This window comes from Scyliorhinus canicula, chromosome 1, assembly GCF_902713615.1.
Source record: "Scyliorhinus canicula chromosome 1, sScyCan1.1, whole genome shotgun sequence".
Taxonomy (NCBI): Eukaryota; Metazoa; Chordata; class Chondrichthyes; order Carcharhiniformes; family Scyliorhinidae; genus Scyliorhinus; species Scyliorhinus canicula.
Genome location: NC_052146.1, coordinates 206,350,605 through 206,365,099, shown reverse-complemented (window position 1 = coordinate 206,365,099; position 14,495 = coordinate 206,350,605). Strand labels below are relative to the sequence as shown.

Here is a 14,495-nt window from a genome sequence, read left to right as displayed (position 1 = left end):
ACCACCATGTCAACCCCTGGATCGCGGGTACTTGTTTTGGGAGCAACCCTTGTTCCTGGCCGTCTGCCCCACTGATCACCCATACTCTCACCGACTGCTGGGGCCTCTGGCTGCGCGGCTGAAGGATATTTCTAATAGGGAGTAGGCAATCATGGTTAAGTGAGCACTTCACATATGCCAAGTGGATTCCTGTGGGTGGGCGGGCCATGTAGCATGTGGGAGTCATTGCCTAGCATCTCAGTCACACCTTAATGCCTGGACACTGTGCTTGATCAATGTGGGATGCAACACCGCACACGCATATCTGAACATCCAGGGGATGGGACATAGCTCCAGCGTCACGTCCACGGCAGAGGGCGGGTGAGCACCACAGGGAGGGGAGGGGGATGCCTGGAGAGATGGCCAAAGGGTCCGGAGGTCGGTCCACATTGCGGAAGAAAGTGACAGAGATATCATAATGGTTGTGCAAAATGGAGTTTAATGTGCTGTACAATACCACACTCCCGGTGGTGCCACCCCATCCTGCCCCAGCTCCCAACCTACCTACCCCCCAAACTCCCCCCCCCAACCTACCTACCCCCCAAACTCCCCCCCCAACCTACCTACCCCCCAAACTCCCCCCCCCCAACCTACCTACCCCCCAAACTCCCCCCCCCCCCCCCCCCCCCCCCCCCCCGCCCTCAGTGATCCTCAATGTTCATGGCCCTCCTAGCTTTTCCACTATGCTTCGGTGTTTCCCCAGGATGCACATCTGAGGTGGAGGCTGTTAGCTGCCTACCTCGTCCCATTGCCTCTGACGCCCTCGTGGGCGTCCTCTGGGGCCGGAGGGCATCGGCTCACTTGTCGCCGGCACATGCACAGCCTTGGTGCCATGTCCCATGTGCTAGCCCCGAGACGCGGCCTCATCATAGGGTGGAACTCAGGGGAGCTGGTGCCCACCGTTGCCACTCCATGGGACGGGTCCGGTCTGGCACTCAGAACCTCCTCCTCTCAATCAGTGCCCTTAGGGCCATGGGGTCCACCTGGGGCTGGAGGGGCAACTAGTTCGAGCCCTGGCTGCCCCTGCAATATCTGGCTCTGTCAGTTCTGGCAGTTCCACATGATCTGCACCATCGTGTCGACGCCCTTGGCTATGCTCCTCAGGGACTGGGGCCTGCTCTGCAGCGCCTTGCCCATGCCCATCTGAGAGCGGGTCATGTCCCACAGAACCTCATCGAGGCCAGTTCGGTGCTGGGTGACATCCACCAGCGAGGTGGTCATTCTGCCGAAGCCCTCAGCCATGGCCATCACCGACCGCGCGACACCCTGGATACCTTCACTCATGATGCCGATGTCGTGCACAAGCCTCTCCACTGTGGTCACCACCCTAGCAGTGTTCGCCTCATGCCACTCATTGCCAGCGCCATTTCCTGTGCCCATAGCTTTTTGGACTCCTCTAAACAACTATGGATCTGCTGGAGCGACGTTGCCATCACCCTCTGAACGTCCTGGCCGCTCCCTATTCAACCCCATCAGCTCCGCATAACCCACTTCCACAGGCTCATCATCAGGCTGGGACCCAGCTGGATCCTGGGATCCAGTAGACCTCTGACTGCTGTCTCGCCTGGGGGTTCCTGCCTCCACCTGATATACATCATCAGCAGTGTGGTGCTCATCAGATTCTGCCCCAGAAGCCTGACCACCAACATTTCCCACCGAGGTATGTGTGTCTGCACTGGTGGGGGTAGGGATGACAGCTGTGCCATGACCATGGTGGCATCCTCGGTGCTCTCCTGAGGTGTTCTCCTCGGAGTTAGGAGAGGGGGCCGCCCAGGACGGCGGCGTTGGCTGGAGAACCTGCAGGAGAATGGACATGCAGTCACTGGGAGGGCTGGGTCAGTCGGTAAGGCAATCACTACTCATGTTTGACAGGTCCTCCGGTGGATCACGGTGGTTCCTTACCTCTGCGGCGTCCGCCAGCCTCCGCGTGGCTGACCGATCTGTCCTCAGCCACACCGGTCACCTCCAGGGCCCACTCCTTGAAGAGGTGAGGATTCATAGAATTTACACTGCAGACGGAGGCCATTCAGCCCATTGAGCCTGCACTGGCCCTTGGAAAGAGCATCCCACTTAAGCAAAGGCCTCCATCCTATTCCCCATAACCCAGCAACTTGACCTAACCTTTTGGACACTAAGGGGCAATTTAGCATGGCTAATCCAGCTAACCTTTAGACACATCTTTGGACATTATGTCCGGCACCCCACTGCCAATCTGGGTCCTCTTCCACCGATTGTGGGAGAGGTTTTAATGCAGAGACACAGAGGGGGCATTGTTAGCTTCACGGGTGTCATAGTGGTTGGACAGGGGGTGTGAAGGCGGGATTGAGGGATGGGGTTGCATGGAGAGTTGTGGGGTGGATGCACCTGTGGGGGCGGAAGGGTCTTGGGGGGGGTTAATGTCTACTCACTCGTGCTGCCCGGTGTAGGTTGTTGACCGTCTTCCTGCACTGCTGACCAGTACTCATGGTCATACTACCCAAGCTTACGGCTACCTCCTCCCAGGTAGCACTGGACGCCTTGTGGCTCACCCTCCAGGACCCTCGGGGGAACAGTTTATCCCTCCTGATCTCCACCGCATCCAGGAGCCTCCCCAGGTGAGCGAATCTTGGGGCTTGTCCCCTCGGCACCATGTTGCAAGGTGTCTGGGGTTGGCTGAGTAAGTGTTGCTCGACCTTGTTAGCGGGGGGGCTGGCGAGCACGGTCCTGGCGAATTAGCTGGCGGCGAGCCTTTGTGGCAAGAAGCCCGTGAGGCCTCGTTAAGTGGACCAATTAACGTTGAATTGCATTGCCGGCCTCACTGGGCCGAGTGCCGGGAAGCTCGCGGCATTTCCCACTCGCTACAACACTTAGAAATGTTTCCTGGAGAATTGCGCCCTAAATGTGCATACAATACCCCAGGTGCAAGGCTCTATGAAACTGCACCAAGACATATTTAGCCATGTACTCAGATCCACTTGTAATAGAGGGCAACATGTCATTTGCCTTCCTAATTGCTTCCTGCATCTGCATGTTGGTTTTCAGTGACTCATGAACAAGGACACCCAGGTCCCTCTGGACATCAGTACTTTTCAATCTCTCACCATTCAAAAAAATACTTTGCCTTTCTGTTTTTCCTACCAAAGAGAATAACGTTACATTTTTCCCACATTATATTCATTCTGCCATGTTCTTGCCCACGCCCTTTGCCTATCAACATCTCCTTGAAGCCTCTTTGCATCCTCTTCACATTCACACCTAATTTTGCGCCATCAGCAAACTTGGAAATATGTTGCATTTGGTCTCCACATCCAAATCATTGAAACAGATTGTGAAAAACTGGGCCCAAGTACTGATCCTTGAAGTACCCCAGTAGTTACAGCCTGCCAAGCTGAGAATGAATAAAATATAATGACTATGAATAAAACTAAAATAAAAACTAAAATATAAACCAGTATTCGGCCCACAAAGTGATGGCCCATTCGTCACAATGAACAAGAGGCCATTCAGCCCTTTAACCTGTTCCATCACTTCAAACTTTATTACTCTTCAAATTACCATCTGCTAAGCTTGGAATTAAGTTTTCTTCTCTTGCTTTGAGACAGAAAGACACTCAATTTGACTCTACTCTTGCAATGGTATGCATTTGGTCTTATTCTCTTTGACCTATATTCTGTAGCTTTCTGCCTTTACAGCTCAATATTAATTCTATTATTGATAAATCTGACAAATGTATAACTTGACTGTCACAACGCTGTTTTAAATGATCAATATCATGGACCCATAGTGAACTAACTGTATGCATCTTCCAGCATACGGGCGGAATTTTCCCAAGTACCCGGCAGTGTTTCGATGCTGAGCATGGGAGGAGAATATGGCAGAATGCCCTGAAATCGGTTTCACACTGGCATGAGTTTCCAGTGGGATCTTCCGCTGGCATATTGGATGGCACAGTGGTTAGTACTGCTGCCTCACAAAACCAGGGACCCAGGTTCAATTCCGGCCTTGGGTGACAGTCTGTGTGGAGTTTGCACGTTCTCAACATGTCTTTGTGGGTTTCCTCCAGGAGGGCGGTACAAAGTTGTGCACGGTAGGTGGGGTAATGGAGATAGGATGGAGGAGTGGGCCGAGGTAGGGTGCTCTTTCGGAATGCCAGTAAAGACTCGATGGGCTGAATGGCCTCCTTCTGCACTGCAGGGAGTCTATGGTGCTATGGTGAGTCAGAAAACGCATCAGAGGCTGGCATGAACCTCGCTTGCATCTTGTTAATGGGATGCAGATGAAGGCCCAACCCCCCACTCCAGATCCTCCAAGTCTGGAACAATGTGGCGTGCAGATGTCGGGACTCATTGGGACAATACCTGGGGCTGCCTCCTGAATTCAGGATGGCGACCGCCAGCAACCCAACACACCGGAACACCACAGCAGTGGGTTGCATGACCATCTGCAAGTGGGCCTTCCAGATTAGATGTCCTGGAGGGGGGAGGGGGGGGGGAAAGAGTTCAACTTCCAGCGTTAGAATGTTACTGGAAAGAAGTCCACCTTCTTTTTTCACTCATGGGTTTGTGCTGTTGTGCACCTTTTCAATATGGCACCCGGACACAATGGCGGACTGCGCACTATCAGATCTTCCCCACCATGGAATATGGCGTAAAGCATTCAGATGCATAACTAATGAGGTCAGGGCCAGAGGATTTAGCGTGCTTTCCCGCCAGCCATTGCAGCAAGCAACGCCCCCGCCGGCAATCCGCGTCCGTTCACTCCAGCTGGATTCTCCGGACTTGCTGCAGTGAATGGAGTTTTGGCTGAGTGCCAAACTCTCTGTTCTCGCTGGCAGCGGGATGACCCCGGATTGGAGAACCCCGGTCTCCGCGTTCCTGCCCCCTCAACTGGTCACAGTCTCAAAATGGCCGGATTCCACTCTACTTTTTTTGTTTAAAACTACTTTCAAAAAGCATCCTAATTACGTATGAAATATGAGCTGGAGAAATCCACAGGAAAGGTTTGATGTGATTCTCAAACACAAAAACGGTGGACAACACTTTCAGACTGAGTGGTTTTTATTCAGCAGAAAAACTTGAAACCTTTTATTTTAAAATATTATTGCAGTCAGCAAAAACAAATGACAACAAAGCAGAAAAATAATATTTCAGAAGGACATCTTGGAGAGGGGGTAGCAAAGATACTCTGGACGAGTACCCGGGATTGAAGGGTCTCAAATAGCCACAGATAGTAAAGAAGCCAGAACTGCTCTTAGGAGACAGAAGGTTTAAGAGAAGATATAAAATGGTAACCAAAAGATTGAGAGGAGAGTAGGTGGGGAGAAACTGACTCCACTGACAGGAAGGTTGATAGCTAGAGGACACACGTTTACAAATTGGCAAACGTCAGGGGGAGTAAAGAGGTTTCTTTTTAATTCAGTGAGTCATGAGGATGAGGAATGCGCTGTCTGAAGGGGAGGTGGAAGCTATATTTAATAGCAAATTCTGCAAAGGAAATTGGGAATGTAGTCAAAAAGGAACATTTTCAGGGGGTAACAAGCAGGGGATTAGGGTTAATTGGATAGCTCTTTCAGAGAGCCAGTACAGCTATGATGGGTTGAATGGCCTCCTTCTGTGCTGTTTGATTCTAGGTTGACCAGCTGGTGGGCCAACAATCTAACTGTGTTCCTATGTCTTAAACTCAGCACTGATATTGAAAATAATTTAAATACTGGATTTCTAATTTACCTTTCGAAACACAAAGGGTTCCTCATTATACACTGGGTTCAAGCCATTGTTCATCACCATTCGGGTCCGGAATTCCTTTCGAATTGTGTCAGTGGGCAGGCCGTACATATCTACTTCGACATACGTACCGATTTTCTTATCTGAAAGAAACTGGCCGGATATTACCTAGAAAAAAGAACGAAAACTATTGTCATTATTGTCCAACACATTCAAAATCTTTACAAGACGACTGCAGCTTTTTATTCTTTGATGTGGGAGCTGTTATTGCCCTTAAGAAGCTGATGCTGATTGCATTCTAGAACCATTACAGTCTCCATGTGCATTATAGTTGTTTGTAGTGGTTATTTGTCACAACCGAGTGATTTGCTGGCCCATTTTAGAGGGCGATTAAGAGTCCCAGCGCCCTGAGTAAGGATGGCAGATTCCCTTCCCTAAGGGGCCAGATGAGTTTTTACAACAATTGCTGGTTTCATAGAATCATAGAATTTACAGTGCAAAAGGAGGCCATTTGGCCCATCGAGTCTGCACCTGCCCTTGGAAAGAGCACCCTACTTAAGCCCCATGCCTCCACTCGATCCCCTTTATCCCCGTAACCCAGCAGCCCCACCTAAACTTTTTGGACACCATTCATGATCACCATTTTACTGAAACTAGCTTTATAATTCCGGATTTATTTAATTAACTGATTTTAAAATCCCCAACTTGTCACTATTGGATTTACGTCATGTTTTGGATTATAAATTTGGGCCCCTGGGTCACATACCGTCCCCCAATACACTTCCATTCAATTCATAAAATGCTGCATGAAGATAAAGCTCACCTCGATTACTGTCAACATTCAATAAACCCTTAGATTGAGGAATGTTTTGCTTTTGCACAATGGTTAACAAGTTTTAGTTCTAACTAAAGCTTTTAATACTGCTAGCTCTAGAGCCAAAGAACAGGAGGATATTGTGGATTGTTGCCTGCACTACTTTGGAGGGAGGTGGCGGCAAAGTGGTATTGTCACTGAGACGCAGAGTAATGCTCTGGGGAACTGGGTTCAAATCCCGCCATGGCAGCTGGCGCAACTCGAATTCAATACAAATACGGAAATTTAAGTCTAACAATGACCATTAAACCATTGTCAATTGTTGTTAAACAAAAATCGTTTTTTTTGTGAATGGCAGGCAGAGCCACATAGGGTGTCCCCCCCCGTCCCCCCATTTTCTTCAATTAATTACGATAAACAAATAAACCAAGCTTGATTAGGTGCTGAGAGAGAAATTGTATCAAAATAAAAAATAACTGGTCTTTAATCCTGTTGCTAATTTTGCGTGGCTTTGGTGGGCATTTCCCAGTGTACCGTTTCTCAACATAATGAATGTGACAAGACTTCAGAAACTGATTCACTGACTGTGAACTGCTCTTGGACATAGCGATTAGATGCTAAATAAAGTTCATTCTTTCTCTTCCTACCTGGACGGAACAGGTTGCTGCAATTACACCATCTACTGGGGTCTCGGAGAATGGGTCAAAGGTCCGATCAGGACGACGCATGAAGTCAGGTTTAAGCAGAAAACTAATCGGGATAAAAGGAATTCCAAACAAAGTCACATTACAGCACAAGAGTTATACAAATTTCTGACACAAAGAATGAAAGTTCTAAAAACTAAATTTCCGCCGAATCTATGCACAAATTGTGTCATAAATAACCTGCAAGAGTTGAGTGTAACTCCTGAAGGTCAACACAATGTAGCAAGCATGTCATAAGTGCATCTTTGCCAGTAAATGTCTGATTTTCATAGCTCACTAATCATATTAGAGCCTGCCTCAGCTGTCTTAAAGTTCAGGTGCGAAGGCAGCACTCTAGACAGGGCACCTGGTCTTTTTGGGAAGGTCCTCAGAACAAAGAAACAGCCTCTTTTTAAAATAAAACTGCAATTAGAAAGAACATCTGCTGAAAACAGGAAGCACTACAGCGTTAATGAACCCCTGCAGGGTTATAAAAACAAACAATGGTTAATCCCCCTTTGAAATAGCCTGGACCTGTCAATCAAGAGACTTGTAAAAGGCAATGGGCCGTGAAATTGAATGTAAACAATGCAATGCATTTCAAAGCTTTTAGGCTTCTTAACATGCACAAAAGCCTGAAAAAGGTCAAGGGGAATGAAACTGACTGTGAAAAAAGCATTTCAAAGTTTTCCAACACATTAAAAGGAAGATGTTCACCTTCTGCTGACAGATCTTTAAACTTGACATGCTTGGAGAGACATGAAAGGGATCCTGCACATGAAAGGGAAGACTTTAACTAAAACTTGACATGCAGAGAGACAGTTTGATGATGTTCAAAGCTACAGAGGGATGATCTGCCACACGACCCCCATCCCGAGAAAGACCCCCGACCCGAGCCCCTCCAGCCAGCCCAAGCACCACTCCCCGATCCCCACCTGAAGAAACTTCTCCGTATCCTGCAGGCAAGTGCAGAGAGGGTATTCACCACCTTGCTCCCCCCCCCCCCCCCCCACCACCAAGAGTGCAGGACTTGCACCAATTTGCATCTCAGGGGCCCAATGAATTGGGCTTCCTGCCCGATAATGATATTGAAATGAAGTTAAGTTAGGAGTTTGCATGTTCCTGTCTGTTATGGTATGAACCTCGTCAAGGCCAGTACGGCAGGTTGGGAGACTCGCTATGGGATTGATGCCATGTGGGAATCCCGTTTTTGCCCTCGCGCCCGATTCAACGAGCCATCACGATTCACGACTTGAACTAACAAGACTGGAGGATCCCCCCCTCCCCATGTTTCTACCCAAGGTATGATGTTACAAATCCAAACAAAGGGCAAGTCCCTCGTCTGAATTCCCAATCCTCTGCATCACCAACTTTTGGTGCACATTTGAGAGTGTTCCCAGTTCTCCATGAAATCCAGGCACAAATGTTCTGAATTTGTGAAACTGCCTCAGGTTAAATGGGTCAGTTGCGCACTCAAGCAATCTGAGCAAATTATTATAGGAGTTGATTCAACAACAACTTAAGTTTATATGCTGTCGTGCCTTTCACATAATAAAATATCCCAAGGTGTTTCACAGAGGGATCATAAAGCAAAATATAGCACTGAGCAACCTAATGTGATATTAGGTCAGATGATCAATAGCTTGGACAAAGAGGTGCATCTAAAAGGAGAAACACAAACAGAGAGGTGTAAGGAGTGTATTCCAGAGCTTAAGGCCTTTGGCAGTTGAAGGCATGGGCACTAATGGTGGAGCGATTAAAACTGGAATAGTTCAAGATAGAGTTAGATAGATGAATGCAAGTACCTTTGGGGGAGATTACAGAGATCGGAAAGGACAAGACTAGCGAGGGCTTTGTAAGCAGAGATGAGAATTTTGAAATCAAGGTGTTGTTTGACTTGGAGCCAACGTAAGCACGGTAGCACAAGTGGCTAGCACTGTGGTGTCACAGCGCCAGGGTCCCAGGTGCGATTCCCCGCTGGATCTGTCTGTGCGGAGTCTGCACGTTCTCCCCGTGTCTGCATGGGTTTCTTCTGGGTGCTCCGGTTTGCTCCCACAGTCCAAAGATGTGCAGGTTAGGTGGATTGGCCATGATAAATTGCCATTAGTGGCCAAAAAAAAGGTTAGGAGGGGTTATTGGGTTTCGGGATGGGTGGAAGTGAGGGCTTAAGAGAGTCAGTGCAGACTCGATGGGCCGAATGGCCCCCTTCTGCACAGTATGTTCTATGTTCTATGTTCTAAGTCAGAAAGCACAGGGGTGACAGGTGAACATGACCCAAGAACAAGTTAAGACACGGCCAGCAGAGTTTTGGATGGCCTCAATTTGGTGGAATGTGGGAGACGAGCCAAGAGCCAATTGGAAAAGGCAAATTGAGAATTAGGGGGCGCGATTCTCTGCAAATGCGGCGAGTCGTAAAGGCTGCCGTGAAACTGGCCGTGTTTCACGGCAGCCTCCGCGCCCCATCCCGGGACCCGATTCTCCCCACCGGGCGGGGCTAGCAGCGGGGCCCCGTGAAGCACGGCATCGCGGGCTTAGCGACCGTCGCTAAGTCCGCGCGCCAAGCGTCACGCCGGCTGACGCGAACGATAACATCAGCCGCGCATGCGCGGATTGGACGGCTCCAATCCGCGCAGGCGCGGGCCGTCATCTCCCTCGGGCGCCCCGCGGACTGATCCTGCGGGGCGACGGAGGGAGAAAGAGTGCGTCCGTTACGGACGCACTGCCCGCGATCAGTGGGCACCGATCGTGGGCCCATGACCCCCTTGGCATGGCCGTGGCACTGCTGTGCCAATCGGGGCCCTGGATGCCCAGAACGGGCATGTTGCGGCCGTTTTTACGACGGCAGCAAGCAGGTGTGTTTTCTGCCGTAAAATCGGCCATAAAGGCCTGGGAACTCGGCCCATCGGCCTGGGGAGAATCGTTGTTCGCCGTAAAAAACGGCGAGCAGCGATTCGTGTCGTGGGGCAGCCGTGGGGGGGGGGGGGGGGGGGGGGGGGGGGGGGAGGAGAGAATAGCGGGAGGGTGTGAAAAATGTCGGGGACGCCCTCCCGCTATTCTCCGACCTGTCGTGGGCAGCGGAGAATCGCGCCCAGGGTTTCAGCAGATAAGCTGGGGCAGTGGCAAAATAGGATGATGTTAGAGGTGATAATATGCGGTCTTAGTAGTGGTGTGATTATGAGGTCAGAAGTTCATCCTGCCGTTAAATATGAAACCTTATTGACAAAAGGTTGGTTTAGTCTGAGACTGTTGCCAGGGACGGGAATGGAGATGGTATCTAGGGAATGGAGTTTGGAGTGGGGATCGAAATCCATGGCTTCAGTTTTCCAGACATTTAACTGGAGGAAATTACTGCTCAGCCAGTACTGGATGTCAGATAGGCAGTCTAATTAGTTGGCGACAGTGAAGGGATTGAGAAAGGTGGTGAGGAGGTGAACCTGGATGCCGTCAGCTTCATAATGATTTATATATATATTCATTTGATAACATAACTCAGGGATGTTATAATAACATTTCTTATAACCTGGACCAGAAACTTATGTTTTTTACATGAGCATATGTTCAATCGAAGCAAAGGAGGACTGAGTGAATGCTTGGTGAGATGAGATTTGATTCATTGAGCCATCTTACTTTTCATCAGATGGGCTTATAGCACAAGCAGGCATCTCTGAGGAAGGATTGGATAGAATAGGGTTATTTTCCTGAGAACAGAGAAGGCTAAAGGGTGACCTAATTGTGTGAACAAAATTATCAGGGGCCCAGACAGAGTAGACCTGTTTCTCCCATCTGAGGGGTCAATTACCACAGGGCATTGCTTGAGGGTGGTTGGTGGAAGGATTAGTGGGAACATGAGGAAAAACATTTTCACCCAAATCGTGGTGGGCGTCTGCAATTCACTGCCTAAGTTGGTGGTTGAGGATGAAACACTCAACTCATTTAAAAGGCACCTGGATCTGTATCTGAAGTGCTGAGACATAGAAAATATAGAACATAGAAAAATACAGCACAGAACAGGCCCGTCGGCCCACGATGTTGTACCGAGACCTGCAAGACTATGGGCCAGGGGCTGGACGGTGGGATTAAAATGAACGACTAGTTTCTTTATCTCTTTTTTTTAGCCAGTGCTGACACAATGGGCCGAATGGTCTCTTTCTGCACCGTAACCTTTCTATGGTTTCTATATATTTACATCAATAATTACTTGTCTTTGCATGCATTTAAATTTTCAAAATGTTTGTCTTGAAGATCATTTCTGCCTGGTCTCTGCTGTGCAATCCATCTTGCTGCCCTTGGCTATTACACTGTTCCCAGCTGCCACAGCTCACTCTATTTCTTTTTAAAAACTGGCTCCCACGTCAGCTTTCAATTAAACTGACTACTCCCGAGAGTTGAATCCACCAATCCAACTTGGCAAAGATCCTTGCTGAGTTCAAACGAATGGGAGTTGTCAAGCATGTGAATGACCACTGAAACACTGAATTAAGATTGTTTCCAGCAAGTTAGTTCATATCGTCCAGCTGAAATTTCATTTAGACATTGCCAGTCCTGTTGACCTTTTGGTTTAATCCCTTGATAGCTTGCTTGTTTTCATTTAGCACTTGCATTTTTATCATATACTATACCAAGGTGCACCCGTCTTGCCAGAAATCCTGAAATTTCCAGGATTCTCTTGAAGGGAATACTGGAGTCAACATTTATAAGCAGTTCAGGCTGAGCATCCCTTGGCTGTGGAGGTGAGGGGACGCATTCCCATCTCTACTTCGTCGCAGGGACCTGAATTTTGCAGTTAACAGTGAGGCGGTGACGAAAGCTACCCACGAAGATCAAGTGATGTCTGTGGAGGGCGGCACATGGCACAATGGTTAGCATTGCTGCCTACGGTGCTGACGACCGGGTTTGAATCCCGGTACTGGGGACATTCTCTGTAGAGTTTGCACATTCTCCCCGTTTTTATGTGGGTTTTCACCCCCAAAACCTAAAATGATGTGCAGGTTAGGTGGCTTGGCCACGCTAAATTGCCCCTTAATTTGGACCTAATAATTGGGTACTCTTAAGAAATTTTTTTTAAAAAAGTGATGTCTGTGGTGTGGATTTCACCTTTCTCACCTTCAACTTGATACTGATGCCAAGCCGAGGGGCTCCCCAGACTATCACATTGACAAAATTTCACTGACAGAAAACCAGGCACATGGTTTATGTTGAAAATTGGGGAAAATTATGGTTAAAAAGTGAAATTAGGATAAAATAACATAAAAAGGGGGATTGATAAGGGCAGCTGTCTGAAGGGGGTTTTGATATACAAATTGACATACCAGTGAGGAAAGCAACTGTTTACCTATATGACTCGGGGAAAACAATGGGGTGTGGAAGAGGTTACTTCAAAGTGGAGAGAGAAGGGAATCGTCTCTTATATGCCAAAGGGACACAGTAAAGGCAGCTACCATCACAGCCACACCCAGCTGCAGAGAACAGTCTCCCCCTGAAAACAGTCCAAAATTCAAACCGCAAAGATTACGCCTTCACTGAAACTGAAGACAGTTGTCCCAAACGTGGACAAATAATCTGCTTGTGGTAATTATTTGCTGAATTTAGCTCACAGAGTTATTTAATATTGGATGTTGTTCGGGTACAAGGGGCATCTCAGAGTTCAGGCAACGTAGGTAGATGAGAACAAATGGGTAACTTCCTGTAATAGTGTGTGTCTAACCATCGGTATAGTTAAGTGTACTGTTGTAGTACATTATAGTCCTTCTTGTTGTGTGCTTTTCTTTTAAGTTAATAAATATTCTTTATTAATTGATCAAAAAACAACTCGACTATTCCACTTTGGTTTGCATATCTTTTCTCACAGTATACCAAATTGAAAATATACACCAGCTAGAATACCAAGAGGGTATTTTAGGATACCCTCACATTTAGCATCAGCAGGGTTCTGAACAATTATCATTCATTTTCTATAAATTTTACAGGTTGGGGCATATATTCAAGAATAACGTAGAAGCGGAAATAATCTAAGAAATCTAAAAAGATTAATTTTTATACTACAAAATTGTGGATTTTAAAAAATCCAATGTAGAAAACTTGACATTCCACAAACATCAAATTTGTTTTCCAGGGTGCCCTGTGGAAATCCCTGTAGAATGCAATCTTTAAAAATTAGTTGCCCAGTTGTACCGATGGAGAATGCTGAATTTTTCACCGGCATTACAACTGCAAATTCTAGGCTAGATTAAGGAGTGCTCAGATCCAAGAGTGCCCTAAGAAACACACTGGACAATTGGTCTTCTTAAGTCTTCTTAAGTCGATCGGTAGAATAAAGGCCGGGAGCAGATAAAGAGCAGCAGCATTAGGGAAGTAACTTGGCATCCCTGCCCACCTCACTACTAAGATGATCTCTCGTACATGCTGGCAGTCCAAGGCAAAAAGACTGGGCGCAGTGCTGCCACCTAGAGCCTGGATATGCTCTCCCCTTTTAACTCAGCTTGGAACTTGAACCTTGAAGCATTCATTTCTAACCTCAGCAACATGAAGCCAGTAAATCTGGCCTGGCCTGCATGGTGAAGCATTTCAAAGGTTGCCTGCATAGTGTAGCGCAAATTAAAGATTAATTATTTTTTTAGAATATGCAATTATTGAAACAGCAATTGCAGTGCATAGTGAGGATACAAATGACAAAATCATTTTTCTTACCTAATTGGACAGCATTAACACCTAACGGACTGAACTTGGAGCCACTCACTTCAAGGGAGTTGGAGTCTCACACTCAATAAATTTTTAAGTACAAGCATAAATTATGCAGAAAACATGGTTAATGTTGATATTCAGATCTACTTCAGTTAAACTGAAATGTTGCATTATCATTTTAACAGGAGAGGTACATTACTTACCCACATGATCCATTGTACTCAAATTTTCCCTGATTTAATTGCATGGCCAAATCTGTTATACAATATAAAACATTGCAGAATTAGATTAGGTTCATAGGACAGGTGTCAAAATTCAGATATCCAAGGATAATTAGTGACCATTTTGAAAGAAAAACTCACATCGATTTCGTAATTCATAATTCAATATTAACACTGACAAAGAAAAATATATGTAACATTATATACTGCTAACTTAATGCAAATATTAATCAGTTTGTTTTAAAGCTGTTGTGACTGTGTACTGGGTCAATACATTGCTTCTTTCAAACCTGGGAGTAATGTTCAAAGTCAACTAAAATGGTGAAGACTCGCTCATTTAGATGCTGTCAGGGCT

The 14,495-nt window shown here is 47.2% G+C and overlaps 1 protein-coding gene across 1 annotated transcript in view; it reads right to left on the bottom strand.

Annotated features, from left to right (window-relative positions):
- The window catches only part of LOC119971201 (1-phosphatidylinositol 4,5-bisphosphate phosphodiesterase beta-4), a 595,914-nt gene that overhangs the window by 135,912 nt on the left and 445,507 nt on the right, over positions 1-14,495 (bottom strand). The window contains exons 27-29 of the mRNA XM_038806423.1: positions 14,123-14,174; positions 7,203-7,305; positions 5,745-5,909 (exon numbers count right to left, since the gene is read on the bottom strand). Coding sequence (XP_038662351.1) covers positions 5,745-5,909; positions 7,203-7,305; positions 14,123-14,174 — 320 coding nt within the window. The remainder of the gene's footprint in view (positions 1-5,744; positions 5,910-7,202; positions 7,306-14,122; positions 14,175-14,495) is intronic.